The sequence below is a fragment of the Gracilinanus agilis genome, chromosome 5, assembly GCF_016433145.1.
Source record: "Gracilinanus agilis isolate LMUSP501 chromosome 5, AgileGrace, whole genome shotgun sequence".
In the NCBI taxonomy this organism is placed as follows: domain Eukaryota; kingdom Metazoa; phylum Chordata; class Mammalia; order Didelphimorphia; family Didelphidae; genus Gracilinanus; species Gracilinanus agilis.
In genome coordinates this window covers 268,281,002-268,305,583 of record NC_058134.1, presented here as the reverse complement: position 1 = coordinate 268,305,583, position 24,582 = coordinate 268,281,002, and the positions used below count along the sequence as shown (strand labels likewise).

The following is a 24,582-nucleotide window of genomic DNA, read 5'->3' as shown; positions in this document are numbered from 1 at the left end:
ATTGTCATTTTTGTGCCTTCTGAAAAATCTTGCAGCATTTGTGAAATTGTCCTATTTTTGCAAGACCTTGTCGAATTTGACTCTTACAAAGTGTGAGACAGCTGCCCTTTTGTTTGATTGAATGTATGGAAAATGAATCCATGACATATACCTGTCATATATTCTTATGATCCTTCATAAATGGGCAAAAACATTTTTTCTTATAGGTTCCATCATACTTTTGTACTTCCATTGAAAGATCATTTTAGAAGTATACGCATGGGGGGGAAGCTGAGTGACTCAGTGGATGGAGAGCCAGACCTAGAGATGGGAGGTCCTGGGTTCAAATATGGCCTCAGATACTTCCCAGTTGTATGACCCTGGGCAAGTCACTTGACCCCAGTTGCCTAGTCCTTACCTCTCTTCTGCCTTTTACTCAATACACTGTATTGACTCCAAGACGGAAGGTCAGGGTTTTAAAAAAAAAAAAAGAAGTATATGCATGGGACAGCTCAGTGGATAAAGAGCCAGGCTTAGAGACAGGAAGCCCTGGGTTCAAACGTGTCAGATATGTTCTAGCTGTGTGACTCTGGGCAAGTCACTTAACCTCCCTTTGCCTAGCCTTTACCACTCTTCCGCCTGGAATGAATACTTAGTATCTATTCTAAGACAAAATGTAAGTTTATTTTTTCAGTCTAAACATAAGGTAGATAGATAGTTGTGCCATTAGTTTCGTAGTTTGCCTGTAGCCTTAGACTCAATTCCTTGTAGCTAACTGTTGATGCTCTCCAGACAAAGCTAAGGTAGTTGTAAGACTGGAGCATCAGTGAGTATCTTTAGCCATTTTCCTACCTTAAATAACTTCAAATATCAATGCTATTTCATTGATTTAAAGTAGATTTATAGCATGGTTCTGATGATCAAATGTTATCCTACAGTTATTTCAGAAGTTTCTGATGGAGCTAATCACTGTTTAGTATTTTGAATCTTATGGTAATGTATGCAATTTTCAATATCAGTTGTTTCTGTTATTCCAGTAACTAAATCATTCAGGAAAATGTAAGAGGAATTGTATTCCTTGACATTACTGTATATAAAATACTGATTTGTTTTGATAAAAAAAAAAGAAGTTCGTTCTTCATTGAATGTCTTTCCACATCTTTGAGTTTTCCTTTATTTCAGTCATCATAATTTTATAGTTGCACATTCACAGGTCATGTGAATTTCTTTTATTATTACATTTTTTATTGTTTTCTTTTTTATTATTAAATTCTTAACATTATTAAGTTTTTTAAATTATTTTTGTTATAAATTTTTATTAAAATTGTTTTCTTATCTATTTTTAGCAAATAAGAATGCAAATAGTTTTTGTGAATTAATCTCCAATCATACTTTTTTTCATGTCAGTAGCAAATATTTTGGGCTGTTTGTTTCTTATATTAATTCCTCTCACAGCTGTTCTTTATCATTGCATTTTCAATTTGTGTTTCCAATACTGTGTGGAATAAAAGTTTTGAAAGCAAAACATAAAATCCAAATGTTCATTCTAGGTCATTAGTAGGTCTCAGCTGCAATTCTCTTTTCACTCAACTATGTTATCTTAAATTGTTTTCTTTTTTCTTTTTTTTTTTTTTTAAGATAACTAATTTAGATGAGAGTAACTGGACAGCAACCTTCTCCCCACAGCGCGCAGGGCTCTTCGTGAACAATGACCCCTCTAACATGACAGAAGATGTCACTCTTAGTGCCGTTATGCTTCGTGAGGATGATCCTGGAGAAGCTGGTAAGTGATTTCACTTTTCTTTGTGACCATGTTGATTTGGTTTTCTTAGGAGCCACTAATGAAATCAAACTCATTTCATTTCCCCCAAACTTCAGACTGTTTTTAAGCAGCTGCTTTGTGCAGAGGTGTGCTAGTGTAGAGGGAGAGGCTTGATTTGATACTAGGGCTTCTGCTACCATAGAGCTTAAGGCAGGAGTGGATCTGATAAGGAACAGAAACACAATCCAGACTTTAAGGTGATGGCATTTATTAAGCTCTCTGAGGCTTTGAAGCCTGGGTCTTACCATGTTTTCTACCTTGATGGAAGATGGCCAGACAAGTTTTCTGCTTTGATAGATCCGCTGTTCCCTCCAAACTGCAGCCTCTGACCCATCCGCACCTGCCCCAGGTCTGGCTTTACCTTCCCTCAGGTTCTTATCCTCAAAATTCACTCTGCTCGCGGGGAGTTTGCTGCAGCTCCTTTAACCCTGTGTGCCTGGCTACCCCCAGAGAAGGAGGTGGCTGTCTCTTCTCTCTCTGCTTTGCTCCATGTCCGGCCCAGCCCTTTGCACTGCTTTTCGAGTGATCTTTATTTTTTGAGCCTGTGTGATTCAGCAAATCCCACCTATAGAGCATCATTGGGAAAATGCCCCTGTTAAAAAGATGAGTCCGTCAGCTTGAGATGGTTGAAGGCGCAGCACAGTTTCTGACAGGCGAGCCAGCCTGCTCTGCCTCGGCTCCAGACTCGTTATCCATCTTGCTGGCCATGCCGCTATGTCCAAGACGTGTAATACGTACATAGCACTGGTGGCCACCACAGACCAGTCAGCCCTGAAGGCTTCAGAATTCTAGTCGGCCTGCTTAGCCCCAAAGAAAATAGATGAAAAAACATCTTAGGGACAGCGAGGTAGCACAGTGGATAGAGCACCAGGCCTAGAGCCAGGAGGTCCTGGGTTCAAAACTGGCCTGAGGTGCTTCCTAGCCGGTCACTTAACTCCCACTGTCTAGCCCTTGCTACTCTTCTATCTTAGAATTGATATTAAGGCAGACAATAAGTATTCTTTTTTTAAAATGGAGTGGAAACATCTTTCTGCATTCCTTTTTAGAGGTGGGGGATAATGGATGTGGGACATTGCATATAATTCATTTTTTTTTCTAAACTTTGGCTAATTTTGTTTAACTTTTTTTATTCTTCCATTTTTTATTATTATTATTATTATTATTAAAAATAAATTATTATTATTAAAGCTAGTACTCTGGAACAGGTGGACAGGAATACAGTAGAAAATGAGGATCATATAAAAACAAAAATCAATAAAATTGTATTTTAAAACAAAACATCTTAGGTGTTCAATCACCTATGACTCTTCATGACCCCATCTGGATTTTCTTGGCAAAGATACCTAATAGTTTTCCCATTTCCTTCTCTAACTCATTTTACAGATAAGGAAATGGAGGCAAATGGGTACATAACTTGCCCAAAGCCTCACAGCTAGTAGTAAGTGTCTGAGGCCAGATTTGAAGCCAGAAAGATGAGTCTTCATGACTCCTGGCCTGGCATTTTATCCACTGAGCCACCTACTACCTGCCCTATTTTAGAAACTTAATAAACATTCATTTTGAAAGTAACTTATTAATTTTCTAGTTTTAAGTTCTAAGAATATTTTTATAAATAATCTTTGCATGATGGGTTGTCCTGTTACTAATTAATGGCGTTTTTGTCCTTTTTTAAATTTATATTCTGTATCACAAATAAATTTAAAATCCTAGAACCTGGAGCTAGAAGGGTTTTTGGAGATCATTTAAGCCTCATCACATAGCTGAGTAAACTGAGCCACTTGGTAACAGAGCTGAGACTAGAACTTCCAACACCAGTCCAATAACTTGTCGTCCGTATAATGCTTCCTCTTCACTAACCTGATGGTCTTAGGTTAATTGTCATTTTATTTTGAAGGAAGTAAACTTCACTTTTGGTGTTTGTTTAATGAATGGTTAGTTTTTCCTCTTCAAATATTTATTTCCTAAACTCTTACAGCTATGCAAATATCATCTACAGTTTTTGTATTGTCCATTTTCCCTAAGAATAACTAGAATTAGACATCTTGTCCTGCAATGTGATATTTCACTGTATCTTTGATTTCTAATAGGACATAGAGTTTCCTCAAATATCTTAAGCATTTCTGATTTGGAATGGTTAAAATAGATCATAAATTCAGACTTTAAAAACTCAATCTCAGGTTTTCTTGACTTCAGTGTCAGGAAGAGAGGAAAAAAATAGCAGGTTACCTGATATTTCCAGGATAAGTAAGTCATTGTTAACAATAAAGCTTTCTTGTTACTAAACTGGAGTACCTGATTACATGACACTCAGCACTGTTTTCTTCCTTTTCTTTTTGATATATTTTAGCAACCATGAGTATGTATTCTGACTTCCTGCACATTTTTCTGAAGCATGCTTCAAATACAGTTTTTGAACTTGTAGAAGAGTATGAGAATATTTGTGAGAGCCAGGTAAGCTATTTTACCCTTCTGTTAACCAAGTCTAATACTTTTGTTATTAGAACATTAGAATAATATTTCAGATAATCCTGGAAGCACCTTAGGGAAAAAACGATTATGTTGCCATTACCTTTTCATTAGGTAAGGAAGGGAATCTCCTTCCCCAATTCCTACAGATAAGTCTTTGGAAAAGTTTGACATGAAACTTAGGAAAATTTTTGAAGTCTTATAATTTAATATAAGGTTACTTGATGATGTCAACTTCTAATAGAGACTAACTTGTGATTTATGAGAACTATTAATTGCCTGTTCATCTATTTTTTAAGCCAATTACAAAGTAGTTACTTTGAGAATTCATTTAGATTTATATCTGAAACAACTAATAACTTCATCACCTTCATTGTGACTAAGTATGAGTATAACAAATAAAGTTTTTATTAATTAGTTTTTTAGATTAAGAATGTTATCAAAAGACGACTTGCAGGAGAGACACTTTTCACCAATTCAGTTGAACATATTCATGAAGCATCTTTGTGTGAGAGACATTGTGATTTCCCTAAGGAACTACAAAAATTAATAAAGCATAATCCTTGTCCTTAAGGACTTTACATTTTATACTCTGTAATGACATGAATACTTCTGAGTTAGGAAAAGACAGTGCATGATTGACTAGGTAGGATGACATTATTCTTCACAATATATTATGAGAAGGAGTTTGGGCTAATGCAATCGATAGTTTTAGATAAGAGGCTTGTTCCAAACTAACTTGAGAATGTGTAGAGAGAAGCATTGTGGTAGGGTGGATAAAGGTCAGTCTAAGTGAAGAAGACCTTGGTTTTATGTCACAGTGAGCAAATCATTTAACCCAAATCCCACATGTGATGCATCCCAATTGTATAATGTTAGGCTGAATCCCCTATTCTCCAATCTCCCAGGGCTTCAGTTTCCTAATCTTTTAAATTAAGGTTAAACTATATGGTTTCTGAGATCCCTTCCAGCTCTAGGTTTTTGTTCATCTGACCTCTCAATGCCTCGGTGATTTTTGTAAGACTGAAGTTCCAGAACAATTCTTGTCTACTTTGGTTGAAGAAAGTTCCCTCAACTAGAATCCTTGGCTGCAGATGAAGCAAGAGATTTTTTTCCCTTTTATTAGATAAGTTTTAAAAAAAAAAAGGTTTTTTATTCATTGAAATTATAACATTGGAGGAAAAAAATTGGAAAAGAAATAGGAACTATGGAAGAAAGAATTGGAAATATAATTAGCAGTTTTGGCACAATAGATACAAAACCTGACCCAAGCAGGGTCTCTGAAAATTATAAAACCAAATATAAGACTTCATGTAATGAAAAGAAATATTGACTTTTTAAAAAGTAAAAGAAAATTTAATATCTCAGCAAAAAAACTAATCTGGAAAAGAGCAAAGATAAAATTTTAAGAATCAAGGTCTTGGGACAGTGGGGTAGCTAAATGGATTGAGAGCCAGAGCCAGATCCAGAGACAGGAGATCGTGGGTTCAAATCTGGCCTCAGACTTCCTGGCTGTGCGACCTGCGCAAGTCACTTCACCCCCATTGCCTAGCCCTTACCGGTCTTTCCTTGGAACCCAATACACTATTGATTCTAAGACAAAAGGTAAAGGTCTTTAAAGAGAAAGAAGGATGGAAGGATGGATGGATGGATTCAAGACTACCTGATGTAAGGGGGGATATAAGAAACTAGGCTTTTGCAACTTTGCAAACTTAGCAAAGGCATGAGTTAGCAAAGGAGAGTCTGGGTCTCACACTCAGTCAGGAAACCTCTCAGGAATCAGGAACTCACAATATATCTGGGAGATGTTAACTGGAAACGGGGATAGACAGGATCTCAGGAATCTTCTCACTGGTTAGACTACAGGACCTCCAGGTATCAGGAAAGGCAAGTCTCTTACAGACTGCCATAGGAAGTGAACTCTCTCCACTTTCTTGTCCAACTGAGAAAAATGGACGGACCCTCAACAGTCTTTGGGCCTTGGTTTTATTTCTTCCCCAAATTCTGGAACTCCCTTTCAGTTCCATGCATATGACTAGACCCTCCTTTGCAAATTCATATCTTTACTAAGTTTGCAAATTTGCAAAATCCTAGTTCTTGTGCAGTCACTTCACCCCTATTGCCTAGCACTTAATGGTCTTTCCTTGGAACCCAAAACACTATTGATTCTAAGACAGAAGATAAGGATCTTTTAAAAAGAAAAAGAAAGAATTCAGGACTACCTGATGACCAAAAACATCTTCACATCATATTTCAAAAGAATTTTATTTAAAATATTTTTCCATGGTTACATGATTCATGATTTTTCCCACCCTTCTTTCCTCCTCCCCTCCTGGCACTGACAAGCAGTTCCACTGGGTTATACATGTGTCATTGTTCAAAACCTATTTCCATGTTATTCATATTTGTAATAAGAGTGATCTTCAAAAGAATTTTAAAAGAAAACTTATTAGATCTCTGGGAACTAAAGGGCAAAATAGAAAGAGAATATACCTAACTCCTGAAAGAAACCTCAAAATGAAAACTTCTAGGAATATGAGAGCCAACACTTAGAATTTCTAGGTCAAGGAAAGAATATTGTAAGCAGGCAGAAAGAAAACATTCAAGTCCTAAGGAACCACTGTCAAGATCACACATGATTTATAAGCCACCACTGTAAAGGAGAGGAGAGTTTGGAATAGGATATTCCAGAAGGCTGAGAGCATGCACTTACAGCCAAGAATAACTTACCAGCAAAACTGAGTATAATTCTATAAGGGAAAACTAGATTAGTAATGAAGTAGAGGACTTGGAAAGACTAGTGCTATGTAGAAACTTGATTGTTCAAGCATGAGAGTTGAGTCCCTTTAATTCAAATATAAGCATGAAGGACATCAAAATGGACAAAAAACCTTTTACTTTGGAGTCAGAGGGAGTCCCAATAGTCTGAAGGACCTGAACATGGTTTTGTTGGTTAGAGCTTGATCATCTTTTCACAAAAAAATGGAAAGAAAGGGAAAGAGGAATAGTATGCTGCCTGAAGAGCAAAGGAAGGTGAGGGGAAATGACCCCATAATCAGGACATTGAAAGTTGGCATGTCTACAAAGGAAGAGGGGCTGACCTGTGAACCTCATCTCCTCTGAACTGGCTGCAAGCGGGCAGAGAGCACACACAGTCGTAGGGATCTGAGGATGCTGGTGTGCAAAGAGGAATGGTGAAGGGAAAGGAATGGTTCCTGAGAAATCTGACGAGAATTTTGTGCACCAACGTGGAGTGAATAGCTGAGAGAACAGTTTATACCAGTGATGAGCAAACTTTTTAAAGAGGGGGCCAAAGGAAAGGAAATGCTCATCTGTCAGTCTGTTTCTAAGGCAACTCTTTCGAAGTTTCATTGTATTGTATCCTGCTCAGTATATTTGTCAGATTAGGAATAATGTCTACAGCGGAATAGAACATTTCAGAGGGCTGCATCTGGCCTGTGGGCCGTAGTTTGCCCATCACTGGTTTATACAATGACAAAATTTACAGTATGTAAATTCAAATGCTACTTTTGAGGGACTTTGGGAGCTCTGAGCAGATTCATAATCAGCCATTATTCCAGAGGACTAAGGAGGAAGCATGACACCTGCCTTCTGATTGAGAGAAGACACAGAGGCACTGAATGAAACATAGATATGTATAAAATGTGTTACGTGTATGTATACATACACACGTATTTGTCTTTTGGACGTAGCCAAAGCAGGGATTTGTGTGCTTGACTATATATTTGTATAATGTGTGTTTTATTTTACTTTCATTCTTAGTTGGAATAGGAAGGAAAGAAGACACATTTTTTCATTAAAAATAATTTTTTAAATGAAAAAAATAGCTAGGACTTTTATATGATATTGAGTATATAGTCTTAAGTGTGCATCAGGAAAAGAAGGTCTCTATCCCAGACTCGTATTTGTTAGGTATCAGCCCAGATCTTATTTAAGTTAAGGGCGACACAAAAGCTTGGGCACATGTTGTAAAGTCTATACTTATGGAATTAGAAGTTAGTATTTTAGGAATGTCTGTGTGCATGTGGAATAATAGGAAATTCTTATTGGTGTAATCTTGACAAACAACTCTTTTCTTCTCTCAGGTGAATATATTAAATAAAATAGCGAGCAGAGCAACGCCTGGACTACAGAAGTTTTCCAAAACCGCCAGTGTGCTGTGGCTTCTTCAGCAGGAGATGGTTACGTGGAGATTGCTGGCCTCTCTTTACAAGTAAAGTGATGTGGAAGTCATAGTTACAAGTAGAATAAAGGATAAGCCATGAATGTTTAGGTTTAAAATGAGTAGGGATGAGTTTGTGAAAAGATTTTGCTATTCGTTTTCATTTTGGTATTATTTAAAAAAAATTTTTTTTTATCTCTTGTTTTTTCATTGCCTACTTTTTTTTTTAAGCCCTTACCTTCCGTCTTAGAATCAATACTATGTATTGGTTCCAAGGCAGAAGAGTGGTAAGGGCTAGGCGGGTTAAGTGACTTGCCCAGGGTCCCACAGCTAGCAAATGTCTTGAGGCCAGATTGGAACCCCTCATCCCTAGACTGGCTCTTGAACCCTTAAGCCCCCTAGCTGCCCCCAGTGTATGCTATTAATAAAATGTCAACAGTCTTGCTCTTGGGCATTAATGTATATTAGGTTAGACCAAATATTAAGTAAATATCTCCTATTCTTAACATACTGTATATATATATGACCTATACAAGTATTAAAGAGTTTCCATTGCATGTTTTATTGGGTGAGTATGAATTATAAACTTTTTTCCTTTTTTGTGCTTCCTTTCTGTAGAGACAGAATACAATCTGTACTAGAAGAAGAAAATGCATTTGGAATTACTGTAAGTATGAAGTTAAAGCATTATAATTGGTATCAAGTAATGAATGGTGACAAATTTTTTGATGACAATTTCTTTTGTTCACACCTTCAAATTGGGGGAAAGTGTTTCTCAATGACAATGGGATTTAAATTTTTATTTTGAGTACAGTGAAAGGAGCCATGTCTCTGGAGTCCAAGGAGCTGGGTTCTAATCCTACCTCTAATGAAGCCAGCCTTTGTGGGCTTGGCTTCATCATTTACCCACCCTGGGGTTTAGTTTCCTCATTTTTAAAATGAAGGGATTGAACTCTCAGCTCCTGTCCAGTGTCATGATCTTAAAGAAATTCAATAAAATGTAAGTTAAGAATATTGGGGTTTTTACTTTGTTATAAAACACCTTCTATTGTAAAGGGGGACGATAAGTTGGCAATAAGAGGTCTTTACTGTAATGTCTGGGGGCAATTAGATGTTTTAAAATTTGAATAGAATTTAAGGAAAAGCCAGCCTACATCCATTCTCTCACATTGGTTTCATTATCTCTGTAGATGACACTCATCCATACATTCTTCATAGCTATTCCCTTCTATTTCTGTTTCTAGTCATATCTGGGAGAGACCCCTGTGCTCCCCTCCTGAGCTCAAGTCGTGTATCTCCATTATATTGGATATTTCTGATGGGGAGTCCCATCAGTGGCTCATTTAACACGCTCAGCTTTCCTCCCATCCCTTTTCTGAATGTCTCTTTTGGCCAGAGGCGCCATCATCGGTCTCACACTGGCATTCACAGCCTCCTTTGGCCAGTCCAGCCGACATCCTGGCGCAGCTCCCTGGAGGCTCTCTCTGCTCCCATTTCTCATTGCCCCCAATGACGGCATCCCTTGGAGGGTGGCTTGTAGGACCTCCTTAACCCCAGCTCCCCTCCCCCCTCAGCAGCCTGTCTCACCCCAGCGCCCTCCTCACTGCTCTTCTGGTGTCCTTCAGAACCGGGCCCAAGTGTTGCCTTCTCCAGGAAGCCTTTCCTGATTGCTCTGACTACACCCCCCCCCATTCCCTTGTATTATAAATATTTTGCATGGACTCCATGAGCTCCAGCGCCTGGAAGGCAGGTCTGCTTCCTTTTCTTTCTTCTACCCAGTGCCTAGGCACGTAGGAAGCCTTTAATAGTACTTACTCACCGGGGAGCTGATTCAGTAGTCAGATTATTGAGAGCTCTTCCTAACAATGAGTTTTTACAAGAAGGAAATACAGATGAGTATTTGTCATTTTATAAATGTTTAGGTCCCCCTTGAGCAGTGATGGCAAACCTTTTAGAGGAGGACCGGCCTGCCCCTGCCCAGGGCCCCAACCCTCCCCAGACAGGGGAGGGGGAGCGCTCCCATTGGCTGCTGGGCAGAGGGGTGGGTCATGTGAGCGTCCTGGGGCGCATGGAGAGGGGGAGGGGGGCAGCTCCTCCGCAGTCCTCTGGCGGGATGACAGGCACATCTACAGAGAGGCTATGCGAGCCCTTTTGGGCACCTGTGCCATAGGTTCACCATTATGGCCATAGAGAATAACTTAAGGGTTCTAGATACCCTCAAATTTGCTCTCATACTATTGTTTTATAATGCTATAACAGCATTTATTTTAATGACAACGTTTGTTCTTAAATAGTCTCTAAATGCCAGTGAGAAGACGGTGGTGGATACGCTATTCCAGCGAGATTCACTTATTCGACAAAGCCAGGTATGAGTTGGGACTTCCATTTTTTAGAATAGAGGGGGAAATGTTCAGTTATCTTACAAAACTACCGCCAACTTGGGTAGGATTAAGGCGGTTAAGCGGCCTCCTTCCCTGTGTGTAAATGTTCTTGGTTGGACTGAAGTAAAAGGCAGGGCCTGACTCGCTCCCTGTTTGTACTAGGACCGGCTGGGTGTCGTTTCTTCCAGAAGGAGACAGGACGCCCTGGCCTGTGTTTGTGGCCTTTACTGCTGAAGAGCACACGCCTTTGTGCCGGCTCCGTGCTCGTGGAACCAAAGACAAATTCTTGGGAGCGTTGCCCGTGGTCATTTGTCATGCCTAGATAAACTTAAATCTTTTTGCCATGTTTTTGTTGGAAATCCTACTTCAGAGACGTCTAGATCTTGAAATTGTGGTTAATAGAATGAACTTTCTTTTCCAGCTGGTGGTAGATTGGTTGGAGAGTATTGCCAAGGATGACATTGGAGATTTCTCAGATAACATCGAGTTTTATGCAAAATCAGTGTACTGGTAAGTCACTGAACATTCCACTCGGCAGACATGTATTAAGTACCTCCCACATTCATAGTGTTATGTGTGGTTCTGGAGGAAATACAAAGTTTAAGTGCTTCTAATCCAGTAGAGGGATGGCTGTTTTTGTCCTTCAGTTGTTTCAGTCATGTCCGACTCTTCCTGATCTCACTTGAGTTTTTTGGCAAAGATCTCAGTCTCGTTTGCCTTCTTCAGCTCATTTTACAGATGATCAGTGATTTACCCACAGTCACATGGCTAGTCAGTGTCTGAGGCCAGACTTGAACGTGGGAAGATGAATCTTTGCCAACTTGAGGCCTGGCACTCGATACCCTCTGCCCTAGGGTACTGGCCCCCATATATCAATATCTCTACTACAAAATCATAAAACAAAAAGTCTAAGGCAGAATCTCAGGAGTCGACTGAAAGGGAATTGCTGCTTTTAGGGCCACAGACGATAGTAAGTGAGAGAGAGGCAGGAAACCTCAGGGCTGGTACAGCAGACGACCCATGAGTCCCTCACTGGGATTTGTGGGGCTCGGCGGTGATAAAAGTGGAAGAGAAGGGTCTGGAGACGCCAGTGCCTGGCAGGGGGAGTTTGAGGTTTCTCCCTAGTCGGCAGGGGGCTGTTGCTGGGTGTTGAGCCAGTGGCTGGCACGGCGTGACTCTCAGGACTCACAGATCCATCACTTCCTTGGTGTGGGCGCTGTTCTCGCCACTGAGTTGCTGCTGCTCTTTACCTTAGTGTGTTGTGTTTCCTGTGGAAGAGCAAGGGTTTCAGGGTATCCTGAAGGAAGAACCAGAGGCGGCCTGTGCCAACTGAAATAAATATGTAAATGTAGTAGGTAAGGTTTGGGTGGATTTCTAGACACTTCGATGAAATAGTCCTTAGGACCAGTTATCAGAAGTCCTTAGGTTTGGGATGGCTTCCTGGCAGAAACTGACAAGTTACCCCTATATTGTAAATCAGGGTTTTATTCAAATTGGGACAAGTAGGGGAAAGGGAGTGGGATGATCTAACTAATTCCTCCAACCAAAGTCCAATAGGATTCAAATAGATGTTAACAACACTAAATCTCTACCTACAGATCCCAGCTACCTGCTGATAATTCAGAGTAAGGCAGAGCTGGAAGGTGCACAGTTCCATTGGGTCAACAAGGGAGATAACTCACAAACGTCGTCCTTTGGGTTTGGCAGGAGTCCAGTCAAATCACAGTAGTAGCAGGTAGAAATCCAAAAGGAAGGGGAGTAAGGATTTTACTCACACAGTCCACTTGTGGAGTTTAAACCAAACTCAGCCACTTCCTAGCAGGCAAAAGGCTTGAAGATAAGTCCACACAGACACGGTCTTCCTCCAGAGAGAGCAACGTCCAACCAACTGTCCCCTCAGTCAGTCGCCAGAGTTCTGGAATTCTCTCTCTGCCTCTGTCTTGGTACTTCTGCTTTCTCTCTGATTTCCCTATAACACAACCGATCCTGCCACCCATCCCCCAGGACCCTCAGTTGTGTTACGATTAAAAACGATAAAGACTGATATAAATATAGAAATTAGTATTTTAATTAAAGCCATGCTGATAGGGATAAATCATTAGGCCACGCGCCTGTAAGAATTCAAAACTGCCGCCTCTGCCATTCTTGTTACCTCTCCTCTCTTCCCGCGCCTGCTAGCTGAGAGGGCTTCCTTTCGGATTCTCCTCCCATTTAAACTGTCCTCTGCGTGGTGACGCAGGCGTCCCCACGCCCAAAGAACCGGAACTGGAAACCCGTTGGACCACGGGAAATGTAGTTTGATAGTTCCCACGTGTCCATAGAAAATATATATATACTTTTAAATGGCACTTCCCAAATTTCAATTAACAGTTGTCATCCTGCTCGTCTGGGTGCCCCAGCGACCAGGCAGCCCCGAAGAAGGCTCTTGGCACCAGAGGCCTCGGCCCTGCCAGATGGGTCAAAACCAGAAGCCAGTGGGATTTAGCGGGAAAGACATTAAAGTGGAGCTTGCTTTGCCTGTGCTGGGGGGCTTCCCTCTGACTTACAGCAGGAGCTTCCCATCAGCATGAGGACGTGAACTCCCCGAGAGTGGGGCCGTTCCCGTTCCCGGAGCCCCGCTCAGTGCTTTACTCAGCTAGTCCTCCTTGAAAATGAGATGTCAAGTCATGTGAAAACGCTTTTGTAAAATGTCTGATAAAAGAGACACACCAGCATCTCCAGCTCGCACCTCTAGGAAAGCCGCAGTAAGCTGGCAGGCATGAAAATGCAGCCGAGTTTGGCTAAATCTGAGGCGCCCACTAGCCCTTTGCCTGCAGAATAATCCAGTGAGGACCCCTGCCGACTTGTAGAGATGCGGGGGGCCTGCTTTAGTGGCCGCAGTGCCCACACCAGGAAACCAGGGAGCCAGGAAAGACGTTCTGGCCACCGGGCGAGCCTTCCCCATTCAGCTTGGCCGGCCCGGCCTCCAGCAGACCTCACCCTGGGCTCGTTGGGGAAGCTCTCCAGCTTGGCAGGATGTGCCGGGCCTTGCCGTCTGCTGGTCTTGTCTAAAGGGACCCATCGCCCTCGCTGTGTCCTGTCACTGTTGTGTGAGAAGGGACATCGTTAGCCTCGTGATGACGAACAACTGAGTAACAACTTGTATTTGTGGGTGTTATTTAGCCGGACCATTGCTCCGGACTCTAGAAACATAATCTTTGTCATATACTTCTGAAATAACTATTTGTTAGTGGATCATGAATGGACCATATCTGAAAATCTTAAATTCTGCCTTGGACTCCATAAAGCCTGCCATCCAGGCAGTAAAAACTGCTAACGTTTTTTCTGGCTTCTCGTCCTTATAAACTTAGTAGCCGAAGCAATTTCTTAGAATGAAGGCACTATTTTTTATTAAAGTTTTTTTAATTAACAAAAATTTTTTCCTCCACAGCCCACCCACCCCCTACAAAGAGAGGGGAGAAATACGAAAACCCTTGGCAATGGTTGCACAGACGAGACCAAGCCCTATGTTGGCTGTGTCCCCAAATGTCTCCTTCTGCTCATGAAGTTCACACCTCTGTGTCAGGAGGGGGGAAGCATTCTTCATCATCCTCGTGTTTTTAACGAAGTAGAGGAGCCCCTTTCCTGAGCACAGCAAGTGCAGCATGCTGACAAGTGGGCCGTGTTTTAGCTTTCAAGTCAAGGCCTTTAGCACATCTCCAGTGATCTATCACTTTTGACTACTTTTTTTCACATTCCTCTGCTCTTACCAAAAGATGACTTAATTTTTTTTTTTAATTGTTTAAAGCTCAGATGGCCTTTCATTTTTATAGAACACAGAGTTTGGTTTGGTGGTTGATTTGTTTGTTGTTAAGAATTCATTTACCATGATCCTCCTAGGTTCAAATCTGGCCTCAGACACTTCCCATTGCCCAGCCCTTCCCTCTCTTCTGCCTTGGAGCCAATACACAGTATTGATTCTAAGACAGAAGGAAAGTGTTTAAAAAAAAAAAAAAGAATTTATTCACCATGAATTAAAGTCTGCAGTTTGTCTATTTTGTGTAATCTGTTTCCAACTTGGCTATTACTTATATAAATTTGCATTCTTTTATGTGGCTTATAAGTGAAGTTAGACTAGACCATATAGACTTGTTTATGCCCTTTGATGTTAGTGAAATGTCCCAATTTCCTGTTCCTACCAGGAAGCAGCTGTTTAGAGAACCAACTTATGCTCTGAGAGGTTCTACATCTAATTGTATTGTACTTTTAGCTTCCTTCTTTGCAAAATAAAAAAAAAAATAATGTCCTCTGGAAGACAAAAATCAGTAAAACTCCTCCTACTGGGTGATTTTACCATGTGACAGTGCCGTGCTCGTTGAGACCCAAGGACCCTTCACTACTACTGAGTCGTAATGGAAAGGAAGGGCCCTCTGCTGCTGCTGTGTGTCTTTGAGCTCCCCCACGACCTCACCCAGGTCTTTCCCTCCCCTATTCCTTTTCCTACCCAGTTCTTGAACTGTAAACCTTGATGAGGTGAATTCTGCCCTTGTTCCTGGATGTAGGGTGTCATCCATTCCCCTGTGACCCACTCACCAGGCTGTGCCTTCCCCCCTCTTTGGGTGCCCTGGCTCTAGAAAGGAAGCTCTTCTTGATCTCTTGAAACATTTAACATTTGTATCCTGGGGCTTGACAAAATGCAGGGCACATAGAATGTGCTTTATCAGTTTCCTTCAGTAAGTGGGGAGGAGTGGAGCCAGTGCCGCGGCTTAGTAGCAATGAAAGCTGAATCTACTCTTGACGATCCTTTTCATTCAATACATTTATTTATTTATTCATTCCAAGATTTAAATGTGCTACATTTTTGCTGACTCCTCTTTGGCTCTTCACGGAGAGCTTGTGAGCTTCAATGTAGCTGCAATTTCTAATTTAATTTATAGAAAGAATTTCAAGATTGCTATGATTCACTTGTCCTAATAGTATGATCACTTGCTGGGAATGGCAAAGGGATCTTTTACCTAAATCAACAGCCTGGAGACTGTCTGAAATCTGGATCTTAGCCCTCCTGTGCTTTTCCTACTCTCTGCCACTGTCTCTACAGACAGTTGAAAAGGGCCACACAGGATTGAAGTCAGTTTTTTATTTTTCTCTGAGACTTGGGTGGCTGAGGCCAAAATATTGATAAACCTTGTGGCTGTCCTGTTGGTATCAGTTTCTCCAGGCTTATCAAAGCTGATTCTCATGCAGCAGACACAATCTGTTGCCAGGGTGATAGATCAGACCTTACTAGCATAGCTAATAGCATTACCCCTGAGAACCCACGGCCATCACCACAATGTGATAATACATTGGAGCAGAATGTTAAAGGATCGCTTTTGTGTCACCTTGTAAATCTACATGATTTTTATGTAAAAATTTTTTTCAGTAAAATTATTTATAAAATTTATTATTGGTATAAAAGGCCAAATAACCTTTTTGAACTCCAGGTCTTTTAAAGTTTTTAGTGACTTTGTAAGATTGGTTAAATTTTTTAGCAGCACGAAAAATTATATAGGAAAAAATATTTCAAGTATAACTTCAAGTGCTTTTGCTTTCAGGGAGAATACTCTGCACACCTTGAAACAGCGACAATTAATTTCATTTATTGGAAGTGTTCGTCCTCTCGTTACTGAATTGGTAAGTGTTGCCTGAAGGAAAGACTGCTAAAAAAATGTAATAGATGTTTTGGGGATTGAGAATGTTTCTTTTCTTTGGTTCCTTGTTGTATTTGGTTCACTTCTAAATTTGAGCACAGTAAAAATGAAACTTTTTTTTTTTCCACCCTTAACTTCTGTATATTGGCTCCTAGGTGGAAGAGTGGTAAGGGTGGGCAATGGGGGTCAAGTGACTTGCCAGGGTCACACAGCTGGGAAGTGTCTGAGGCCGGATTTGAACCTAGGACCTCCAGTCTCTAGGCCTGACTCTCAAACCACTGAGCTACCCAGCTGCCTAAAATGAAACTCTAATTTGCTTCTTTTTATAAGAGTTATATTGCAAGAATTATAGTTGAAAATATGTTGTTTAAATAGTTTTAAGCATCATTATTTAACAATGCATAATAATGCTTCTTGCCAAACTAGATGCATGCATATATCAGGATTATCAGGTTTTCAGTTACAAGCTTTATATTAGTAGCGATACTGATGAAGAGGTCAATTAAAATAGCTTTTTTAAAGGTTCTACTAAAAGCTCAAAAGTAGAAAGGATATTTCAAAGAGGAATAAGTAGCAAAGATAATACTTGGAAAGAATGGGGTCGTATAACAAAAGGAAAGAGAATCCTTATTTATGGAGGAAAAAGGATATCCTGTACTAATAGATTCTTTCCCTCATCTTTTTTCTCATTTGCTTCTTCCATCTCCAGGAACTAGTTGAAACCCTGTTTTTCTCTTTTTTCATTACTGTCTACTCTTTCCTTTATGACCTTGTTGTGGATTCTTGAATTACTGATACCCATTATTATGATTCTTCATGATTATGAAAAATGAGTGTCCAGCATTCAGCATGTGCCCATCGAAGTGATGGGACACTGAATTTAACTACCAGATTTACTTTCTGACAAGCCATAACATGTAAATATACTGGTTAAGGCAGTTAATCACCATGAGGGAAAAATATACTTTTCACGTTTTCATATCACCCAATCGAAATCTCCTTATTCCCCTGCAGTTAAAAAGTAGGAGTTCCCAGCTGGGCATCAGTTTTACTGCCCATGGGACAATATGACCACTTGAGGATGGGAAATGATCATTGAAAGTTGTAATAATTAAATTATCAGGCTACTAGTAGTTTACTAACTTTATTAAATCAAAGTAGTAATAGTAAAGAGAGGGAAAGCTAGGAAAAAGGTAGAGAAATACTTAGCTTCCTACTCTATTGGCCACCATGATGGGTTGAAGCTCGCCACCAACAAGAGTTCATTCAGCCTCCACCCCTCCAGCCAGAAGACCCTCACTTCCTGCTGGATCTCCCCTTAGAGAAGCAGTTTTCTCTACCCACTGACTTTCCCACGCCGCATCTCAGGAACCAACCATAGTTTCTCAATTTGCCTGGGCCGTCCAGGGGCAGGGCCTGTGGGATCGGCTTCCTGCCCCATTGGTTTCTTGGTCCTCTCACTCCCTTTCTCTGAGGGCCTGTCTGTACCTCCACATCTCACCGAGAGGTGATGTTAAGCAAGGCGACATGATGGAGAGAGAAATTCTCTTCCAACAAGGTTAGGGTCAGAGAGCGTGAAGAGTTAGTTTTGAGAAGGCAAATCTGGCCTGGGAACAGACACAGGCATTGCTGACGCCCTGAAGTGGGATTTCACCACCTCCATAGGAATTAGGGGTCCACAGAAGAGAATTTTAGTTTGAGGAGTCACAAGGACCATGTCCTCAAATGTCCCTGATTACAGATAACGACATATTCTTAAACACTGATTTCTGGAAACACTTCTGGACTTCTTCACAGAAATCCACAGAAACACAAAACAAATCATGGAAACAAATTGGTTCCAAAAATTTTATCGTGGCCCAACTTGGAGGCACAGTGAGTGAGGCCCAGAATCGAATAAGAGATCAGAGTGTTTCATCTGAAAAATCATTTGGTCTCTTCAGTGGACAAAGCACTAGCCACTGCCATCGCCCTGGGTGTTCTCACCAGACACGGCTATGGGAGGCCAGCCAGGCAGCCGGAATAGACGCTTCAGGAACGAGCCTTTCTTAGGGGCTTGCTGGGTGCTGGGCGCAGCGGGTACAGAAGAGCCCTCCCGGGAGCCTCCGGGCTAATGGGGAGACAGCGTGTGGGGAAACGGGGCCGTCCTGGGTCCTGCAGAGTAAGCGGAGACAGACTCGGGGAGAGCAGGAGGGGCTCCAGGACCCAGAGAAGCTACGGAAAGAAGCCTCCGTACAGAAGGGAATCCGGGGCTGAGCTCGGGCAGGCGGCGGCTCATTCCAAGCCCAAGAGAAAGCCAGGGGAGGCAAGGACGCAGAAGAGGGGCCTGAGTGCAGCCCAGTGTAGGATGAGGGAGGCGACAAAGGCGGAGGGCCCGGACAGAAGGGGCCCGGGAAGGACAGAGGGCACGTGTGTAGCAGTCAAGATGTAAATGTTCAGGGGAGGCTGCGCAGTGTGGCATCAGCGCACTGAGGTGGGAGACGAGCAATAGTGTAGCCAAAGCCCCGGGCGGATTGACCGTAACATCTGGAGACCAGCTGCCGGGCACACATTAAAGGCCTGCTTCCCGATTTAATAGAATTTCTGAAAGAAACTTTTCCTGCTTTTTCCTGTTAGCTTTTGGAAGGGACTCTTGGTGTCTTTGGGGCCCCGTTCTTTACGGCCTGGTTACAGTGTGCCCTTGGAGGCCGTCCATATGGGAGCACAGCCTGAGCGCTTCTCGTCTCCGGCGTCTTTCGTGGCCAGACTTAGATAAATACTCCCCAGGGCGGGCATTGTGCACTCGTTTATGGGACAGATCTAACTCTTTGGGAGAAAAAATCCTGAGAAAATGGGCTGTCTGCTTGGGAAGCTGTGCACTGCCGCGCCACACAGGGCCTTTTTCGCCTCGCCTTTCCAGAAGTGCTTCTGTAGGGTCCTGGCCAGGCCCTGCCGCCTTGGAGGCCCAGGGCCCGCCTACGGGCTGCCCCCACGGGGGAAGGCCGGCCAGTGGACCTTCCCCAGCTCGGCTTTCTCACTGCCTCCCAGGGGGGCTGCGGCAATGGTGGGCCGGGGACGCCCCGGGCTGGCCTGCTGCCGCTGGGATACGCATGACGGGACTTGGGTGAACTCTTTGTTACAGGACCCCGATGCTCCCATTAGACAGAAGATGCCGCTCGATGATCTGGATCGAGAAGATGATAACAGGTTACTTAAGTACCTTTTCACCCTGATCCGTTCTGGGATGACCGATGAGGTGAGCCCAGGAAAAGCCTCCCCTGCACTTGCCCTTTTCTTTCCACACCGCCTCGACTAGGGGCCGCTGCTCATGCGGAGAGTCGTTAGGTCCCACATTAGAGACTCGTCCCATGGCTCTTTGTGCCCTCCTGTGGTCCCTGCCTCACCCACGAGGTGCTTTTGGTGGGGCAGAAGTCTGGTCTGAGCTCCAGAGATGCCCCAGATCTGTGCTCCAAAGCCCCCTGCCCTGCACACTTCCCCCTTGGAGACACTTTGAAGAGCTTCAGGAAATTGTGGCAGGTTACGGAACATTTATTGAGTGCTCTTTATTGTACCCCTTTTTTTGCCCTTTTTAAGCATTTAAAGGAAAAGAATCCTCTTTTTATTGGCTAACTGTCCTTTTCTCGTTTTTGTAGGCACAGCGTCTTTGTAAACGTTGCGGTCAAGCGTGGAGAGCGGCCACACTCGAAGGCTGGAAATTATATCACGATCCTAACATTAATGGAGGTGATGAGAATTTCACAAATGCCTTCGTTGAAGAGGCAGTGTCTCAGGGGAGACTTTAGAATTATGAATTGCTTTCCACTTATTTTCCCTTACTGCTTTTATTCTAGGAACAGAAGTAGAACCAGTAGAAGGGAATCCATATAGATGCATTTGGAAAATAAGCTGCTGGAGAATGGCAGAAGATGTAAGATATAATTAAACAATCTATAATAATGGAGACTTTTTAATACTGATACGTTGTAAATTAAGTCGTTTTTTTTAAAGGTGTTAGAAATTTAACCAACAGATGTTTATTGAATACAGACTAATATGCTTTCACTCTTCCTGTGTTAGCACCGTGTAAATGGAATTAGCTCATCCTCATTCATTGTTAGACTCTAGCCATCAGAAATAATGTCACCCCCCCAACTTAGAATTAAGTGGGGAGGGGAAGGTCTGTCACCCACACATGACAATAAGTAACAAATCAAGAACAAGGCTGCCATTTGTCCACTTGAATTAGAGGTGGATGCAGGAAGTGAGGAAAGCTGCTGTCTTTTAAATATGCTGTAACTTCCTGTGGAGGCAGTTGGCGCTTTGAACTTGGTGCTGAAGGATCTCTGGTGAGACCTCAGATGGCTTCCCTCTGAATTGTCACTTGGGTAAGTTAGGCTGACTTCCTTTCTCTTCCCTTGACTTTTCTGGAGTCTCTACCCTCAAGGAGGCCTCTCTTGCCTCTCTAATTGTAAAAGGCCTTGTGGTTAGAAGCCTTGTTTAATTAACCTCTGTGCTCCTCTGCTGGGGCCTCTAAATTCTCATCCAGTTCGGACCTCTGATCCAGGCCAGAGTTTCTCTCTCTCTCTCTATTTCCCTACCTTCAACCTTCCTAATTGTAAATAAACTTCCATAAAAGCCATCCTGACTTGGGTCTATTTTAATTTGAAATCGAGTTAATCCGATTTCTGGCAACCATACCTTAAATATCTAGTTTCTCCTCTTACAGCACCATTCCTCTGAGTCTCCTGTGTTTTAGAACTTGGACTTCATTTGCCAGGCTCTATCAGTCCCTTTCCTACATTTTTCCTATCTGCTCCTTCTCTGATCCAATTGCCACCACTGTAGAATAAGCCCGCATCACTCACTTCATAATAAAACTCTTTGCTTCCAATCTGCTTCCTCCAAATATTCTATTATGCCGTTACTGCACTAGTATTTTTATTATGAGTAATTAACATTAATATTAAATACTTGTGGTATTTTTACCTTATAAATCTTCTCTTCTCAAAAACCTTTAAATGATTCCTTATTACCTACAGAGGCAAGTTTAGGTTCCTTTGCCTGGTATTCAAGGCCCTCAATAATTCAGCATCCCTCCCTTTTTCCAGCCTTGTTTCATATTATTCTCTCCATGAACTCAGGGCTTCAGCCATGCTAGAAAACTACTTTGTTTCAACCCCACTCTTTGTCTGATTGGAATTATTCTCTGTGCTTCTGATGCCTTCTCTGTCCCCTTCACCTATTGAATTTTTTGTTTATTCTTTTTTTTTTAAACCTATACCTTCTATCTTGGACCCAAAACTAAGTATTGGTTCCAAGATAGCAGAGTGGTAAGGGCTAAGCAACTGGGGTTGGTGACTTGCCAGAGGTCAGATATGAACCCAGGATCTCTTTGTCTCCAAGCCTGGCTCTCAATCTACTAAACTACCTAGCTGCCCTGATTCTTATTCCTTCTTTAAAGTCAACTCAAACGCCATCTTCTCCATGAAGTTGTCCCTAAGTCCAGGGAGGAGACAAGGTGTAAAATACCTAGAAAGTTAAAGCTCAAAACAAAATTATCAATGAAAGATTTGTTTCATCCAAAAGATAATTTTTTTTTTAATTTTAAACCCTTAACTTCTGTGTATTGACTTATAGGTGGAAGATTGGTAAGGGTGGGCAATGGGGGTTAAGTGACTTGCCCAGGGTCACACAGCTGGGAAGTGGCTGAGGCCAGGTTTTGAACCCAGGACCTCCTGTCTCTAGGCCTGACTCTCACTCCACTGAGCTACCCAGCTGCCCCCAAAAGATAATTTTGATGATTTTAAGGTTCTGTTATATGCAAGGCACTGTTTTTTTAGTGCTGTGGTTAATATAGAAAGAATAAAAATGTGTTCTCTGCCCTAATGGAATTTATAATCTAGTAGATGTCACAAGAAATGATGAATTCTTAAATGAATGGATGACATTAGTCTGCCATGAGGTCAGTGGAAGGAGAGAATATTTTGGCTACTTTGTGCTAGGAAGACCTTTTGAAGAAGGGACTTGAGATAGTTCTTAATAGAATTTGGATAGGTGATAGAGGGCAACCCAGGCAGGAAGAGCACAGAAATAGACAGGGACACAGGAGAGGGCCAAGCATGTTTGGCTGAAGAAGAAACTTGTACGTGAGAAGGAAGAAGGCTATAAAGGTGGAAATACCTAGAAATTGGGCTGCATGTACCACGTTTGAGAGTTTGGGTTTCGGTGGAGATTGGGGGAGTTGGGGAGGAGCAACTGAAAGTTGTTGAGTTTTTTTAAGGAGACTAATCTGAGAATAGCATAACACAAATTGAAAGGAAAATATCAGAAGTCTTTAGGAGGGGGCTGAAAGGACAAATACGAGCCTTTGGTTAGGAAGGATTTACAGAACTTCATAATTGACTAAAGAATTAAATATAACAGATTTCAGAGTCTAGGTGATTAGGACAATGGTGCTTCCTTTCTTAGAATTCATGAAGTCTGGACAAAGAATAACAGATGGGGGTCAGGTGAAAGAACATGTTGAGCTTTATGCTATGTAAAGATCCAAATAAGAAGTCTTTAATGTGTCATCCTCATTACATCTTTCTTAAAAATATAGTTCATTATTGAGGTTGTATTTAATTAATCTATATAGAAATTTTCATTTTACATTTGACTGATAATAATCCTGTTTATAGACTTCTAACTCCGAGTGAGAATATGAATAAATAATCATTAACTATTCGCAAATCACTTCCTCACTTTCAAATTTAGATTTTATATTTATTGGAATTTTTGATGTTGGTTTTTCCACCAGACAATTACTCTGGTAGATATGCTATTTGGAAACTATTGAATAAAGATCATGTAGGAAAGTATATAAAATTCCAATTTGGTCTTAAGGGAACAAATTAGGAGAAATTGAATCATTTAAATTTGTTTGTGCCCATTGTATTTTAGGAGCTGTTTAATAAATATGAGAGAGCAATCTATGCTGCCTTAAGTGGGAATCTCAAACAAGTAGGTAAACCTTTTTCATATTAGTCCACAGTGTTTTTCCGTGATCAAAGTTGGGCACATAAAATTCTCCAGTGACCCATACGTGATTTATTTTATAAACTTAGGCCATATTATATGTGAGCAGAAAAATAAGAGATATTTGCAGTAGAATATTCCAGTGTCTTACTGGTTATCTTATTATCACAGTCATGTAATAAGTGATCTCCCTATTTGAATTTATCCCTGAAGATTAATAATATTTTATTGTTGTTAGAAAGCCTTTTTAAACTACATATTAATCCTAGTTTATATTCAGAAACACTAAATAAATTCATGATGTCTGTTTAGATTTGGATGGGATTTTTTTCTTGTTTGGGGGAGGTATTAAACTATTTGAAATAAAACTTTAAAGGGCGTTGTGTTGTAAAATCGGTAGGGAAGATTTCTTAGCATTGCAATCCCTCTAAGATGCTGTTTATAATATGAAAAACTTGATTTTCTCTGACATTTGGTATTATTTGATGACAGTTTATTTTTTAGGCAAAATATGTTCCAGATGTCTTTTTTGTGTATTTGTAATTGCATTCTTTTTGGTTTGGGGAAAAAGCTTCTACCTGTCTGTGAAACCTGGGAAGATACGGTATGGGCCTACTTTAGGGTAATGGTGGACAGTTTGGTGGAGCAAGAAGTTCGGACCTCGGTTGTAACATTAGATGAAACTGAAGAACTGCCTCGAGAACACTTGGAAGCAAAGTGAGTCTTTCTTTCTACAATAAATTCTATTCTCTGACACGTATCTTGTAGTCTTCCCCAAGATTATTGACATTTTCTCCCTGCCACTATTTTTTTTTCTTTCAAAGTTGGACTTTGGAAAAAGTTTTTGAAGAGCTCCAAGCTACAGATAAAAAGGTAAATATTTACAGTGGATATTCTTCAACTATACCTTCGGATAAAAATCAGGTCGAAACTAATGCTGATAGAGGTTTTGCGGAAAGGCAGAAATTAGAAGCTCGGTTTTTCTCCCATCCTCACTTTCATGTCCCTACTTTCAAAAAACTAGGGCATCCAGATTGAAGTGTTTGCCATGCCCAGGAAGGGAGAAGGGAAGGAGATGTTTTGGAT

At 41.3% G+C, this 24,582-nt stretch overlaps 1 protein-coding gene across 1 annotated transcript in view; it reads left to right on the top strand.

The window, feature by feature from the left end:
• NUP107 (nucleoporin 107) overlaps positions 1–24,582 on the top strand; it is a 41,960-nt gene that overhangs the window by 5,321 nt on the left and 12,057 nt on the right. The window contains exons 5-17 of the mRNA XM_044678240.1: positions 1,618–1,762; positions 4,149–4,252; positions 8,374–8,501; positions 9,069–9,117; positions 10,745–10,816; positions 11,253–11,341; positions 16,405–16,483; positions 19,622–19,735; positions 20,133–20,223; positions 20,331–20,407; positions 23,422–23,481; positions 24,068–24,213; positions 24,321–24,369. Coding sequence (XP_044534175.1) covers positions 1,618–1,762; positions 4,149–4,252; positions 8,374–8,501; positions 9,069–9,117; positions 10,745–10,816; positions 11,253–11,341; positions 16,405–16,483; positions 19,622–19,735; positions 20,133–20,223; positions 20,331–20,407; positions 23,422–23,481; positions 24,068–24,213; positions 24,321–24,369 — 1,203 coding nt within the window. The remainder of the gene's footprint in view (positions 1–1,617; positions 1,763–4,148; positions 4,253–8,373; positions 8,502–9,068; positions 9,118–10,744; positions 10,817–11,252; positions 11,342–16,404; positions 16,484–19,621; positions 19,736–20,132; positions 20,224–20,330; positions 20,408–23,421; positions 23,482–24,067; positions 24,214–24,320; positions 24,370–24,582) is intronic.